This window comes from Primulina eburnea, chromosome 13, assembly GCF_022965805.1.
Source record: "Primulina eburnea isolate SZY01 chromosome 13, ASM2296580v1, whole genome shotgun sequence".
In the NCBI taxonomy this organism is placed as follows: Eukaryota; Viridiplantae; Streptophyta; class Magnoliopsida; order Lamiales; family Gesneriaceae; genus Primulina; species Primulina eburnea.
In genome coordinates, this window is record NC_133113.1 from 33408652 (window position 1) to 33424613 (window position 15962).

At 35.2% G+C, this 15962-nt stretch overlaps 2 protein-coding genes across 2 annotated transcripts; one reads left to right on the forward strand and one right to left on the reverse strand.

Annotated features, from left to right (window-relative positions):
* Positions 1–208: 208 nt before the first annotated feature.
* LOC140809625 (zinc-finger homeodomain protein 2-like) lies at positions 209–1602 on the reverse strand. The gene has a single exon (XM_073167310.1). It carries the CDS (start codon positions 1154–1156, stop codon positions 386–388), a length of 771 nt encoding a protein of 256 aa, XP_073023411.1. The 5' UTR covers positions 1157–1602; the 3' UTR covers positions 209–385.
* A 6717-nt stretch (positions 1603–8319) lies between these two features.
* On the forward strand, positions 8320–14109 carry LOC140809003 (S-adenosyl-L-methionine-dependent tRNA 4-demethylwyosine synthase-like). Its single transcript, XM_073166438.1, has 8 exons — positions 8320–9274; positions 10105–10220; positions 10852–11027; positions 11548–11738; positions 11848–11934; positions 12272–12429; positions 12522–12732; positions 12832–14109. Exons 1-8 carry the CDS (start codon positions 8360–8362, stop codon positions 12982–12984), a joined length of 2007 nt encoding a protein of 668 aa, XP_073022539.1. The 5' UTR covers positions 8320–8359; the 3' UTR covers positions 12985–14109.
* Positions 14110–15962: the final 1853 nt, after the last annotated feature.

The following is a 15962-nucleotide window of genomic DNA, read 5'->3' on the forward strand; positions in this document are numbered from 1 at the left end:
TCTATTTTTCAGTGACATTTGATTTCCTACCAGTCTGCTTCTGATTTAAAATATGTTTCCATTTGCGAGTTTTAATTTTTTATAATGTAAAATGTTGCAAATAAATTATATAAAATAGATATCTTGTAAGACGATCACGAATCTTTATTAATGAGATAAGTCATCCTTACCGATATTCGCAATAAAAAATAATATTTTTTCATGAATGACCCAAATAAAAGATCTGTCTCACAAAATACGACATACAAAACCGTCTCACATAAACTTTTGTTATTACACTATCCACGTGAGATTCTTGTTCCCTCTACCAACACACAAACATTAATGTACTAATCGAATGTAATCTTAATCTCGATGGATAAGATTAAGAGTAAACAACCTTAATTTATTCATCAACCAATTGAGAAGTTTTCTTGGAAGAAATCTTGTTGTTGTGCATCCACACTTTGAAAACATGTCTCCTAACCCCGACCTCACCGCAAAATTGCCGCACTTCCGTATCATCTTCTCTAGGAATCCTCCACCCCAGCTTCTCCGCAAATCCAAGCATTTTCTCCTTCTGCTCCGCCGTGAATTTAGTACGTTGCCCCTTCTTCTTCGCGGAATGCAGCGATGCCGGCGCCATGAAGGAGTTAAAGTTCAGCTCCTCGCTCGAAGTGTCTGTCCCAATGCTTCCGTCGCCACCGACGCCTTTGAAGGCAACTTTCAGCGGCTGCACCATCGAAGTCCAATGAGTCACGCCGCCGCCTAGGTGTTGAAACATTGAAGGAGATGGAAGCGGCGTGGGGAGAAAGAGAGGGCGCATCAACGCCGACGTCGTTCTCTCTCCGTGGTTGTATTTACGGTGGAAGTTGCGGTGGCAACTGCAAGCGGCACATTTAAGAGCTTCGAGGGTTCCTTCCTCGCCACTCGGCATGAACTCTCCGCAGCCGTCGGTTACGTTTCCGCCGGTGTTGGCGGCGTGGTTCTTGAGGCACTCATGGTAACTGGTTACCTGCAGAGTTCTTGGCCTGGCTTTAGACCCGCCTGAACTAGGGTCTGAAATTCTTGTTTTTCCCTGTGGTGGAATCACGGGGTTTTGAAGTGAGTAATCCATGTTGTAGTGAACTGAAGAGCTTTGGATTCTCACTCCATTCTCTTCACCAATCGAAGCCATTTACGTTCAAACCCCAAAACTCCAAGCCGCAAAACCTTAACGTTATGCTTACTGAGTTATAATTTGATCGATGATATACACGATTAGCTTTTGATCACATGTACAAAACCAGGACCCAAACCAGGAAATACCACAAAGTAATTTGAGAGAGGAACAAAATTAAAGACCTATAAAACACGAAAAGGGTTCCCAAATTTAACAACACAACACGAAAAAGAATTACCAAAACTCAGAAAATATATAATTTGCAACAATATCAATGGAGTCACTCATGAATTATAAGCCCTGCTGTGTGTGCGTGAATGTGTGTTGCAGTGGTTCCAACAGCCAACTAAGTATCCGACAAGAGACAGCTAGCTTTCTTTGTGATGGGGAGGAAAATTAATCAAACAGATGAGATTCAGATTTGTGCTGCACACAGAAGACAATGCATAATGTCATGTCCCATCATCTTCCACACCCTCACCCACTTGCTTGGCCCCATTCCACCTTTATGATTGCATGAACACCGCCTCTTTGTATATATAATAATATTTTTGATACGTAGCTTATAAAATATTATTTTTGGTTATATTATTAATAATTTGTTTATATCTTTATTCTATTAACTTGAATTTTTTTTATTATAGTTTTTTAAATCAAAGTGTTGATGTGATACAATACATCAATGATATTCAATATTATATCAATATTTTTCGGTATCATATTGATTCATAATTCCCGATATCATATCAGAATTAAAGTGAAAAATGAATAAAACTTAAATAATACAAATTATTGTGTTAAAATAATGATCATGATAAAAATAAAAATATACAAATTACAACACAAAAAATGTTATTTTCTTGTGATATCCATTTTTCGTTATTATTTTTATTACCTAATATTTGAACCCTTACTCCGTATTTTATTCATTCATTAAAGGTGAAAAGAAATCGTAATCCTACATGAGACCGACATTCATGAGACACGGACGAGCTAAAATCAATATAGATTTTTTAATTGGATTACAATTCGAGCTTGGTTAATTATTAGGAAAAATGCAAATCGCCAGGGAAAATTAAGATGGTGCGTTTGTCTGCTAGTTGTCTGAAGGGCACTGTACTTCATTACCTCTGTATCCGTGCATGCACGACAGGCCTTCCCAGACCTTTCTTTCTGTCAAACAGTTTACGTAAACAAATTTTACGATGTATTTTTAAGCTGCAGAAATTTATTTGCCAATGAAGTAAAATTTCCACCTTTATCTTTTAATTCATTTTTACGTATTGTGCAATGGTATAATTAAGATTGTTGTATGAAAACTGAGAGATGCACCCGTTCTTAGTAATTGTGGAGGCTAGATTAATGTGTTTAATCAATGGCTGAATAAGCCCAAACTTGTTGATATTTTACTTTTCATTAACAGAGGTCTCTTATCCCCATGATCCTAGTCCTCTTACGTAGCTCGAGCTAGGTAGAGAGATCGGGTTTGTATGAGTATGATCGGCTTCCTAGATTGATGCATGTCCGGAGATGGTCAAATTAAGGTATTCACACTGGCTTTCATCTTGTCTTCTTTTATCACGGAAACAGCTCATGTTCCGGTCTTTCTTAATATATACTAGTACATCGACGCATGCGTTGCGTGCTTGTATAATATTTTTTATAATTCATTTGATTTATATTTAAATGAGTATTAAAATATAATTATAAAAAATAGTGAGGGACTAATTTAATATATAAATTAAAAAATAAATTGAAAATAAAAGAATTAAAAAATGATTCCAATCAAAATTGAACCTATAACCTCAACCCCAAGGAACAATGACTCTATCCGCTGAACTATATGTAACTTATATTAAAATTTTAACATTTTATTAATATATATAATTATTAAAACAGACCATGACACCAAAGTTAGTTACTCTAAGTGTCTCAAACTTAATATAATAGTATATATATATATATATATATATATATATATATATATATATATATATATATATATATATAGTTTTGATATGCTGCACACATACGGTGCACACCTATGTGAGCACCGATGAGGTGTCACTCACCCATTGAATGTGATAAAATATAGAAAAATTACGCATCTAATGGGTGAGTGACACCTCATCGGTACTCAATATATGGGTGTACGTGCACCTTAAGTATGCAGCATATCAAAACTATATATATATATATATATACGGCCAATGGTTTACACAGAAATTTCATAGGGATAATGCATGCATGATTGCTTCTCATTCTCAAAACTTAAAAAACTCGGATGCTGTTTCGTGTCGAATATCTCAGCTTCAACGAGAATGCTATATAACAAATGAATATGCAGAAAGAGGTACATACATCGATCTCAATTTAGCGTAACTATTTGTTTAGTTCATACATACTAAATAATTTAATTAATATAACTCGCTACTCTATTAATTAATTACAAGTAATGAATTAATAAATTCAGAATATGCATAACCAAAAAATAATAAAATGTATAACCAAAATTCAATCACTGATAGCCTAATGATAAAGGCAACAAAATAAATAAATAAAAACATATTAAAATTAAAATACATCAACATATACCTTCAATCGTCAACTGATCATATAAAAACTACGGGAAATTTGGGTTCAGTCCCCAGCCGCCATTTTTTTTGTGTTCAGTCCCTAGGTACTTTTTTAGTACCACATTTCCACATGAAGTGTACCACATTTCCACATGAAGTGTACCACATTTTGTATGACATAGTACCACAATTTTGTGGGTAGGGAGTGAAGCCAAAGAAATTTTTTGATTGGGGATTTTTCAATAACTTCCCCTAAAAACTACCCAAATGTAATAAAATAATAAAACATATATCACAGAACTTATATAGAAGAAAAACTCAAAAATTTTATCTAAAATTTTTTGATTAAGATGAAATAACTACAAAAAAAAAAATGAAAAGAAAAGCGTAAAAAAAACAATATTTGAAAAATTATATAAAACTTGAGAAGTTGTATTGTGATCAAAATGTTAAAACTTACTTTAATCTTCCAGTTAAATTTTGTATCTTGCTTCTGGGTCACCCACTCGACTCGAGAGAATAAGAAAAGTAAAAATAAAAATTTGGTTCCAGGTTTAAAACATAAATGGGCCGATTAATTTTTCTATAAATTATTTAATGAATACAAATTTACTATAATATATATACTTTTTTAAAAAACTAATATACATATATAGACAATTTTGTTATAATGTTCATCAATTGTGCAAATTTATGTGTTCATCAATAAGATGATACTCACCTATCAGGCTATCATCTCATTGGTGAGTACTGAAGTTGGTACGATTGATGAACATATAACAAAACTATATACTTTTAAAGTTATGGGCCAGCCTCCACAATCGTCCGTCAATACAGGCTAGTCATGTAAACCTCATCGGACAAGTCATATATAACAATTTCACTTAAAAGATGTTGGTATGGACAATCAAATACTTGAACACTGATCAATTACTCACCTACTTCAACAACGGGAAAAACTTTGTGGAGAGCTTTACTTTGGATCTTTACCCACATTTTCAGTATACACATGCACTAAATGAGACCTTTTTCAAATCAAATCAAATCAAATATTTATGGATTTAATTTGCTGTGATCACTATAATGACATTAACATGTATAATTTATAAGGAAACTCACCGCCTTCTCTTTTATATACATGGAGTAATCCAGCACTCTATAAAACATACTAACTAAGCTGCACCTGCAACGGTTGTCATCCTGTACTCATCGAGTGAATTTCGAGCTAACGAAATCTACAAATTATGCTAATCGAATTGTACTGGACAAATATGTTTGACAAAAAGTATTGAATTGAAAAAAAAAGTATTGAATTAAAAATGTTGGTATTTATTTTTTTAACCCACATATCACTACAAAAAAACGCTCAACTTAACGACGGTTTTAGTAAAACAATCGCAAATATAGCGACGGTTTACTATGTAGCGACTGTTTTTTAAATTACCGTCGCTATTTAGGTTAGGCGATGGTTTAATAAAAACCGTCGTCAAACTAACGACGGTTTTAAGTAAACCGTCTTCATTTTTAGCGACAGTATTCCATATACCGTCGCCACAAATGACGACGGTTTTGAGTAAACTGTCGCTTATTTTGTGAATCGACGGTTTAATATAAATGGTCGCTAAAATAGCGACGGAAAAAAAAGAGACTGTAGCTATATTTAACGGCGGTTTAATTAAACCGTCGTTATCATAAAAAATAGCAACGTACATAAAAAAAACCGTCGTCACTTTTGGCGACAATCAAAGTTAAACCGTCGCTATTGCAAACTGTCTATAAATTGTCGCGTCTTCGACTGCTTTTCTTCACACCTCTCCTCTCCCTTCACTCACATTTGCGAGCGATAAACATGTCTTCTCTCGTGGACGATTTTTGCTTCTACTCAAGTACGTTTTTTTGCAATTCAATTGTTATTTTTTGTATCGTTTATATATAATTAACATATAATATACTGTTAGTATGTATATAATAATTTTTTGGAAAACTTGTTATAAATCTTGGGAGGATGTTAAGACGACATCCCACACTCCCGGTAAGGGATACGACAAGTATAAAAGCCTATAAGATTTTTAAACAAAATAAATTATGACACGTCATTATAATAATGTGATATGATATACATATTTATTTAAACATGACTAATATTACATACAAGATTTAATTTGAAAAGTAAAATACATCTTACTTTTTATTTTGTAGGATAAAATGGATAACGATAAAAATTGGATGTATCGTCGGTTGGAGAATGGATTTCTAACGGCTGAATATTGTGTTGGTGTAGAGTCGTTTGTAGCATTTGCACTTAGTCATCTTGAGTGTTTATTAGATGGAAATATCCGTTGTCCTTGCAATCGAAAAAAATGTCAGAACCAAATATATTTAGATGAAGATACTGTGAAGGTACATCTCGGTCGTTATGGATTTGTACCGGATTACTACAACTGGTATTTTCATGGAGAGGAATATATTCCCCCGGTCTTTCCTAATTTTAATATGGAAGTTCCTTCGTCATCTAGGTCTCGTGTAGCACCACCAACTGCTCAAACTATATCTCCGGAATTTTTGAATTTTCTTCAACAAAATGTTAACTTTGAAGAGAACCCTGAAAATGAGAATGTGAATTTTGGTGAAGAAAATCCAACAGTAAATAATGTTCCTGAAGATCCTGAAAGTCCAAACAGTTATATTAAATCATTGTATGAATGCATTAAATCAGCCGAAAAAGAAATTTGGGATGGAAATCCACACGGTCATATTGTGTTGTCTGTGCTCGCTCGGTTACTAAAGATGAAACAAGAACACAACATGTCCGAGCGCAATTACAATGACATGTGTCAACTTATGTCAGAGTTGTGTCCGTCTGATAACTTCGTTCCTGAGAGTTTTTACGCGACCAAAAAAATTATCAAAGATCTAGGGCTTCCGGTTGAAAAAATTGATGCATGCAACAATAATTGTATGATATACTGGGGTGTTGACGAGGGTTTAACAGAGTGTAAGATATGTGAACATCCTCGATACAAACGTAGTAGAAATCGATCTCGAAATCCTCAGAAGAAAGGATCAGAGCCTGAAGTCCCCAGCCCACAGTCGGTAAACAGCATGTTCAAGAATGTGGTTGGGGGGAAGAATAAGGGGAGGATGTACGGGTGTGGCTCCAAGGCCAGCACCTTTTATCCCGAAGAGATGGCTCCGGGGCGACGGGGTGGGTCGTCGGGTGTCGGTCAGTCGTCTGAGTCCCAGCATATGGCAGACATGCGGCAGGCTCTAGACCGGTCGTTACGGCATAACGATGAACTCGTCGATATGGTGCAGGCTACACGGGCGGAGAACGTCATGCTGAGAGATCGCATGACGTCGCTAGAGGAGCAAGTCCGAGCCCTAGTTGAAGGCATGTCGCAGGCAGCTACTGCGCATACATCAGGCCGCATGCCGTCTGGACCAGACAATTCTCACAGGGGTCGATCCCGATCCCGTGGCGCATCAGTTGGTCATTCTTCGCGTGGCTACAGATTATCACAGACTTATATTCCTCCGACGCAGGGGTACGGGGATGACGACGACGACGAGACGCAGTCACCGTAGATACTTTTTTTTGTGATTTATTTTTATGACACATGTATGAAACAATTGATTCTTATTTTTAGTTTAGTGATATGATTATGTTTTTTAAATTTTCTTGTCAATAGTTTTTTAATTAAACAGCACAATATACGAATTATATTTTTTTTAAAAAAAATATTAGGTCAATAGCGACGGAACATTGGTAACCGTCGCTGAATATAGCGACGGTATTGTGAACACCGTCGCTATATTTAGCGACGGTTTTTAAAGCAACGTCGCTATAATAAGCGACGGTTGAAACGTACATCGTCGCTATATTTAGCGACGGGTGTATCACAAACCGTCGCTATGGGGAGCAACGGTTTATCAATAACAGTCGCTTAATATAGCGACCGTGCGAAATAAACCGTCGCTTAAAATAGCGGTGGTTGGAAAAACAACGTCGCTATACATAGCGACGGGTTTAAATGAACCGTCGCCAAAATTGCGACGTTGTTCATAAATCAAACCGTCGCCATAATGGTCACGGTTAGTGATTTACCGTCGTTTGGCGAGGCGACGAGGACACCGGTTACGTTTAACCGAACCGACGCTAGAACCGTCGCTTTAAGCAATTGGCAACGGTTTTGACCGTCGCTAACCGCATGTTTTTTTGTAGTGTATGCACATGCAATCAAATAACTTGAATATGACAGATATTAGCTACTGATTTTCAATTGGCAGTACTGACAGTCACTACTAATCAGGATGATCTTGAATATAATAGAATTTGTGCAGCAGATATTAGAGATCGATTGAAGACCCATGTGATCTCAGAGATCATATATGTTCGTAGCTCGGCGAATAAAATTTGCTCATAATCTTGCTCGTTTTTTTCCTTCTTTTTCACCTTTTGTTTGGGTGAATGAGAAATTTCTTTCTTAATTGGTTCGACTTAAAATGGATGATTTTTAATCAATATATTTACGAGTATTTAACTTCAAAAAATAAAAATAAATAACTTGAATATGGACAGTTTGACACAACCGAGCAGTCCATTATAATTACTGGATACCATGATGAGAGACTTGATTCATTTATGTTCCGGAAAACCCCAAGATCTTTGCAACTAATTCCCACGATGTCCCCTCCAACACGCCTTGCTATGCTCACGCTTCTCTCCGCCTCCGCCACGCTCTATTTCATCTACAAATCCCGCAATCGCCACCGCCTCCTCCTCACGCGCCTCCTCAAAGAACCCTTCATCCAAAGCTCTAGCCCCAGTTCCTCCAAAAGAGGTAAACTCTTTTTCCTCTCACAAACCAACACGTCAAAAACACTTGCGCGGCGCCTCCATGGGCTTTTGACGCTCAACGATCTTCCCTTTGATTTTGTTGATCCTAAAGACTACGAGCCTGAAGATTTGTGTAAAGAATCCTTGGTTGTAATCGTTGCTTCGACTTGGGAAGATGGTGGCCCTCCTCAAAATGGGAGCTTTTTGGTTAATTGGTTGACTGAGAGTGCTGATGATTTTCGGGTTGGGGCGCTTGTGCTGAAGGACTGCAAGTATGCGGTTTTTGGGGTGGGGAGTAGGAGTTATGTGGAGACATATAATGATGTGGCAAGGGGAGTTTCAGAAAAATTAAGAAAGCTTGGGGCGACTGAAATTGTGGAGTTAGGGGAGGGTGACACGGACGAGGGAGATTTGGATGAGGTGTTTGATGCTTGGAGTGATAAGGTTGTTGGCGTTTTGAAGGGTTTAGTTGGGGAGAATCGAGGGCATTTTGAAAATGGCGGGATCGGGAGCCAGATTGAAGGTGAAGTCGAGTTTAGTGATAGTGACGAAGAAGACGATCTTGAATCAGGGGTTGTTGATCTTGAGGATATTGCTGGTAAAGGGCCTTCAAGGAAGTCAAAGATCGGAACAATTGCTAATGGAAAAGTGAACGGAGAAGTTGTGAATGGGGAGAAAGAAATGGTGACTCCCGTGATAAGGGCAAGTTTGCAGAAGCAGGTAGGCCTTTCGAGAATAATGATGTCAATGATTGAAATCTATCATTTGCTGTAACAATAATTGAAAAATATTGGTAATTTTGTGTTGAATTATGCTCCAACTCCATTATCGAGTCGAAAGTGATAGAGTAACAAGGATATAGCCTGGAATTTTCCCCTTTGTTGGATCAAGTAGTTTATGATTTTTGGTATTTTGTGGCTCATTATAAATATTGAACAAATTTTCCATCTTCATTGTGGATTTTTGTGAATTTCATTGAAATGGGAAGTTCTTTTGTCCTATTAATCTGCTAGATACAGTGATAACAATGCCACGCATGCTGCCACCTATTATAATCTTGATGGAGTATTTACTGATTCTTATACTTAACTACAGGCTACAACTTTACCTGGAGGGTGCAAGTTTTGATAGCCAATCATTGAGATTGTATTAAAACATAATTTTTGTATTGCTTATGTGTTCGATGGTTATATATTGAATTGGCAATTTGGCATGCTGTGTGGAATTTAAATATTGCTTGGAGAACCTGATTTTCTTTGTTATAAAACTAGAGCTACATCTCAATTATCACATACATATCTCTTTACAACTTATACCAATAACTTGGATGTGCACTCTATGGCTCCTGCAAGCATCAATTGAAGGTAAATGATTCCCGGGGCTTTTGCAGTGTGGACTGCACGTTATTTTAGAAGTGAGGCCTGCCTAGTTTGCTAATGTTGTTCGTGACATTTTCACTTGACTATTTAATCAATATCCATGGATTATATCATTTTGTCTTGAATAATATTTCATGTTCATTTTTTCTAAGTGTCAGACACTGCATGCAGGGTTATAAAATAATTGGCTCTCATAGCGGGGTTAAACTTTGTAGATGGACCAAGTCTCAACTTAGAGGCCGTGGAGGTTGTTATAAGCATTCATTTTATGGAATCGAGAGTCACAGGTGTGGGTTTCTTTCATATTTATTGTAATTATATAGTCTGGCATCGAAAATGTTAACTTCTTTAATCCATATTTGTTCATGCTGAGTTATGCTTTATAACTGATTAATATGTATTGGGACAGTAACAAGTTTCAATCTCTTCAGTTTTAGAAATGAAATTTGGGTCTTTTGAAAGCAATCATTTGTTCTTTGTTTGGTATTTAAAGATTTTTTGTTTTTCTAAGCAAATATAGAAGTGAGATTGTTTGGGAGTTACAAGGGCTTCTTGGCATAATATAATTCGAAACATACTTTTGTTTCGATGGAGAGATTGTTCGAAAAGAGAGCTATTTATTGTCAAAATGAGTAAAAATGATTGTTAAATGAAAATTATAACTTAGCTAACTAAAATGATTAAATTATCAGTATTTACAATTGTTTATATTTTTACAATAAAACCAAAAAATAAAACCAACATTTAATTAACAAATTAGAGAAACACATTTCGTGAAATTGTGATTTTAGTTACAATAATAAAGATAGAAAACTAAAATATTTATCAAAGGGGAGACTTAATATTTGTGGTATTTTCTGAAAAATTATATCTGCATTGCATTTTTTAACTTTAACAGAGGTATTTGCACGTCTCTAGGTGCATGGAGGCAACACCGAGTTTGGCTTGTGCAAACAAATGCGTTTTTTGCTGGAGACATCACACGAATCCTGTAGGGAAAAGCTGGCGATGGAAGATGGATGATCCATTGGTAATTGTTGACACTGCTATTGATCTTCATACAAAAATGATACGACAAATGAAAGGGGTTCCAGGTATTATGAGACCTTGTATTCTCTCTTTCTCATAAATAATATTAATATAATATATATATATATATATATATATATATATATATATATATATATATCGTGTTATAACTTTTGCATCAAATATTTTCTTTGTCTTACTAGACATTGAGTTATATAATTCGTATAACTGTAGACTTTCATTAAACAAGTACATTTATGTCTGTCACATTGTTCGCCAATTTAACATGTTTCGGTGGTTCACTAGATCCCATTTGCATTGCATCAAATATTTTCTTTGTCTTACTAGACATTGAGTTATATAATTCGTATAACTGTAGACTTTCGTATTAAACAAGTACATTATGTCTGTCACATTGTTCGCCAATTTAACAGGTTGCGGTGGTTCACTAGATCCCATTTGCATCTAATACTTTCTTTGTCTTACTAGACATCGAGTTATATTGTGGAGATTTCATTGACAGGGTGAGCCTTTTAGCTAGCTGGCTATTTACTGAAAATTGACCACGGTATTCTATGTCTACAGGGGTTAAAGCAGAGCGTTTGTCTGAAGGTCTTTTGCCAAGACATTGTGCATTATCACTTGTTGGTGAACCAATCATGTATCCTGAGATTAATGCACTTGTTGATGAGCTTCACCGTCGGCGAATCTCGACTTTTCTGGTAACAAATGCACAGTTTCCTGAAAGGATTAAGATGTTAAAACCTATCACACAGGTAATCATTTTTCGTTATATTTGTGTTGCTGATCAGTATGTACCTAGCATTATTTTTTTTGAGGAGCACCGGGTTTTGGAATGCAATGTTTAATGAGTTACTATTGCAGCTGTATGTTAGTGTAGATGCTGCAACAAAGGATAGCTTGAAGGCCATTGATAGACCACTTTTTGGTGACTTCTGGGAGCGATTTGTTGTGAGTATACATTTTCTTGTGTTTTTTCGTAATAAACAAATTCAGTTATTGAAGTAAACGAAGGATAAAACACCTTTGTAACTAATCTATAAAAAATGTAAGATTGTCACCTAATTTGAATACCAATTCTTTACACAAACAAGTTACATAACACCGCCTAGATAATGTGGGTTGATTCGAATTAAAAAATGAACTAATGGACTTTCTTCGTTCGTTTTGTCTAGATGTGCCAAACGAATTAATGGGATCCCTTATTCTGTGAAATTAGTGATCGAGTAACTTCAATCTTTCTTTCCATCTAGATGTATCTGAATAAGATGTTGACAATTATTGTCAGGATTCCCTGAAAGCTCTCAGAGAGAAGCAACAGCGAACTGTCTACCGCCTGACACTTGTTAAAGGATGGAACACTGAAGATATAGATGCCTATTCTAGCCTCTTTGATCTTGGAAATCCTGATTTTATTGAGATCAAAGGCGTGACATATTGTGGCTCGTAAGTCGCTTTCTTTCTATTCGTATGTCTTCTGCCTCATCCAAAACTTAATGAAAGATATTTTTTGCATGATCATGGTATCTCTATCACAGGTCAGCAACTTCAAAATTAACAATGGAGAATGTTCCTTGGCATTCTGATGTGAAGAAATTTTCAGAAGCATTGGCCCAAAAAAGCAATGGTGCATATGAAGTTGCTTGTGAGCACGAGCATTCATGTTGTGTTCTTTTGGGCAAAGTCAGCAAATTTAAGATTGACGGTGAATGGTTCACATGGATCGATTATGACAAGTTCCACGACCTGGTTTGTGATGTTTCTTGTTTTTCTGCATGCTCGAAATGGGTTTTGTTGTGGTTAGTATTCGTGAATTGATTAGTGAAAATTTATCATCTTGAACTGAAGGTGGCTTGTGGAGAACCTTTTACCAGCGAAGATTACATGTCCTGTACACCAAGTTGGGCGGTCTATGGGGCTGAAGAAGGAGGTTTCGATCCAGACCAATCGCGATTTAAGAAAGAGCGGCATCACAAATCCGCTGCTGAGAAGTTAGCGTAGTGATGAGGTTCTTGAGTTCTGCATATTGAATGGCTCAAACGACCAACAATTTTGTATTCTGTTATGTTGGTTATGTCATCGTGGTGGTTGAGAATTCTTAGAACGACAAGTAAGAAGGGATTGTAATTTATGTTTCATCCACTTGCAAATATGATTTGGCAAGACAACTGTCGATGATTGTACCAATCATCACACCCCTGCTTTTATATGATACCATTTATTTTTTGAGATGATGTCATAAATACGTGTGGCTGTAGACTGTATCCCTGCAACTTAGTCCGGAAGTTGGAAAGAAAGAGGCAAAATTTTAATTTTTTCCCATTTCTACTCACATTTGGAAATAAAATTTTTTGCTCTAAATTTATGACATTTTCTTTCTTTTGCTTCCATTAAAATCTCCCCCACAACCAAAGTTTAAAATTTTCTTTCTTCCCTTCTTTTCCATCCAAATCCCAACTTCAAAACTAAATGATTATAAACACTCGAGAAAAATGATATCTAAAGTCCCTTTTTTAAGATGGACAAAAATAAACAATTACTTGAATACTTGAGCAGAAAACATAAAACAAATTCAAGTTTAACTGTCAGTAATTGTTATCATCGTTAAGGTTAAACAACTACTCACAAAAATATTGTGCTCCTTAATTTAACACCAAAAAAATTAAAAGCAGACCAGCATCAAAAAGAAAAATCAAATAAATTCAGCTGCTCTTTTAGGCTTACTTTTTCTCTTAGCTCTGCTCTTCTTCAATGGTGGCTCCTGCTGCTGCTGCTCTTTCTTCAATTTTGATGATGGCCCTTCATCTTCTTCTACTTTTTCTTCAACGTCTTTGGGATTCTTGGAATCGGTACAGCCTCCAACTTCTTGAACTTGTATTGGTTTTTCTTCATGTTTAATCTCCTCTGGGATTTTACGGGGCCTCCCTCTTTTCCTGGGAGTAATCTGTGGTTCTGCTTCTGTTATTGATATCGCCACCTCTTTTATCTTCTTCACAGTCTTCTTCTTTCCCATCAATAATCACAAAATCATACTTCACAGTTACAAATTAGATTAAAAAATTCAAACAAACAATCAGAAAAAAGGGAATAAATTCTTCACCACTCCAATAAGGAAATTATGGTCAAGCAAATCCAAGCTCTAGTGATCAAGGGTATAAATCACAATCTCAACTGAGATTATATGAACATACATCTATGATATGTCCTGTTATAACTGAGGTTTATCCAAAAATCAGTTTACTATTTATGAACAAACAATAAAAGTAAAAGGGGAAGAGAAGTGTGGGGAGAAGATGAGCAATGCTCCGAACTTCTTGACAGAAGAGAAAAAAAAAAGTGGTGGGGTGTGAGAAGGAGCGATAATAGTGATGGAAAAAAATAAGAGAGACAAAGTAGTGGCTAAGGCTTTCTTGCTGACTTCGGATAATCCAGCGATGCGTATTTTATACAATTAACCCGTAGAATCCAGAAAGTGCATGGATGGGATTATGGGGAGGCTATCTTACATTATATTTTATCCTCATGTTTGATTTTTCCTTTAATTTTGTTTGAAAATAACTTTCGTCATACTTACTTTTTTTAAAAAAATAAAGCTTTTCCCATTTATGATAGTGTATCCAATTGCACTCGAGATTGTTAATTTTTCTTTAAAATAATCAATCAAGATTATGACAAAAACTTGTGGAGATGATCTCACGGATCGTATTTTGTGAAACAGATATTTTGTTTTGATCATTCATGAAAAAGAATTATAAATATTTGTGAGACCGTCTCACTAAAGACTTACTTCAAGATTATTTAGCAAACTATATCATTTTCGATTTTTATCTCAAAAGGAGTTTTATTCTTTGAGATTGAGATAGAATAATACACACACAAGACACACACACACAAAATATATATATATATATATATATATATATATATATATATATATATATAATTTGAATTCAAGCACCAAGGTTCATTTTTTATAGATAAGATCAAGATAAAATGTAATTCTCCTTCCTTTTCATTCTAATTGTAATTCAACATAACGGAATTTACATATTACTTTCTTTCGATCTAAAATACTTACACAACATTTAACGTTTTTTGTTTTTATTCATGCTAAAGATTATTAACATAAGAAAAATTTTTAATTCAATAATAGACTTTTATTGGAAAGATTCGAATTTGTTCAAACATTGTCCCGATAAAAAATTTAACGTTGTATATCAACAATAAGTTAAAGAGTGTCATTGACATTTTACATTCAAAAGCACGTGAGTACATTTTATTTCAAAGAAAAAACTGCACAAATCTTATAGCATTGATTTATGACCCTACTTTTTTTAAGCAAATTGAGTGAAAATTGTTTTTCACCATATTTTGGATACTCGGAGATTTTAGTAAGCAGCTGATTATGTTAAAATAGATAGACATTTTTCGTGTCAAACAAATATCATAAAACATTCATCAGTTTTTTTAACAAAAATAGTAGATTTGGAATTACTTGGGCAATGATAAGTAGTGATGGGGTACTCAACAAAAAAATGTCGTATCACTCACAAAATTACTCTCCATTATCATCCTCAAACTAGCCAAGAGAGCAAATATGTTTCAGTAAACTATTAATTCAATGGAAAAGATTTGATATTTAACATATTGGGTGCTTTTAAAACATCATTAATCATGTCTTTTTACCTATCATTTTAGGCAAAAACTTGTGTGAGACGAATCGTATTTTGTGAGACAAATATCTTATTTAAATCATTCATAAAAAATAATTATTTTTCATGCTAAGATTATTATTTTTATTGTGAATATCGTTAGGGTTGACCAATCTCACAGATAAAGATCCGTGAGACCGTCTCACAAAAGACATACTCATCATTTTATGGATCCGAACTATTTTATTCACTTGTGGAATTGGAATACAAACTTTATCGGTTACCAGTCTCACAGATAAAGATCCGTGAGACCGTCTCACAAGAGAC

Excerpts from the sequence above, each read along its gene's own strand:
- LOC140809625 (XM_073167310.1), bottom strand. The coding sequence starts at position 1,156 with ATGGCTTCGATTGGTGAAGAGAATGGAGTGAGAATCCAAAGCTCTTCA.
- LOC140809003 (XM_073166438.1), top strand. The coding sequence starts at position 8,360 with ATGTTCCGGAAAACCCCAAGATCTTTGCAACTAATTCCCACGATGTCC. Across the intron at positions 11,028-11,547 it reads ACAAATGAAAGGGGTTCCAG|GGGTTAAAGCAGAGCGTTTG; the intron begins GTATTATGAGAC and ends CTATGTCTACAG. Across the intron at positions 11,935-12,271 it reads ACTTCTGGGAGCGATTTGTT|GATTCCCTGAAAGCTCTCAG; the intron begins GTGAGTATACAT and ends AATTATTGTCAG.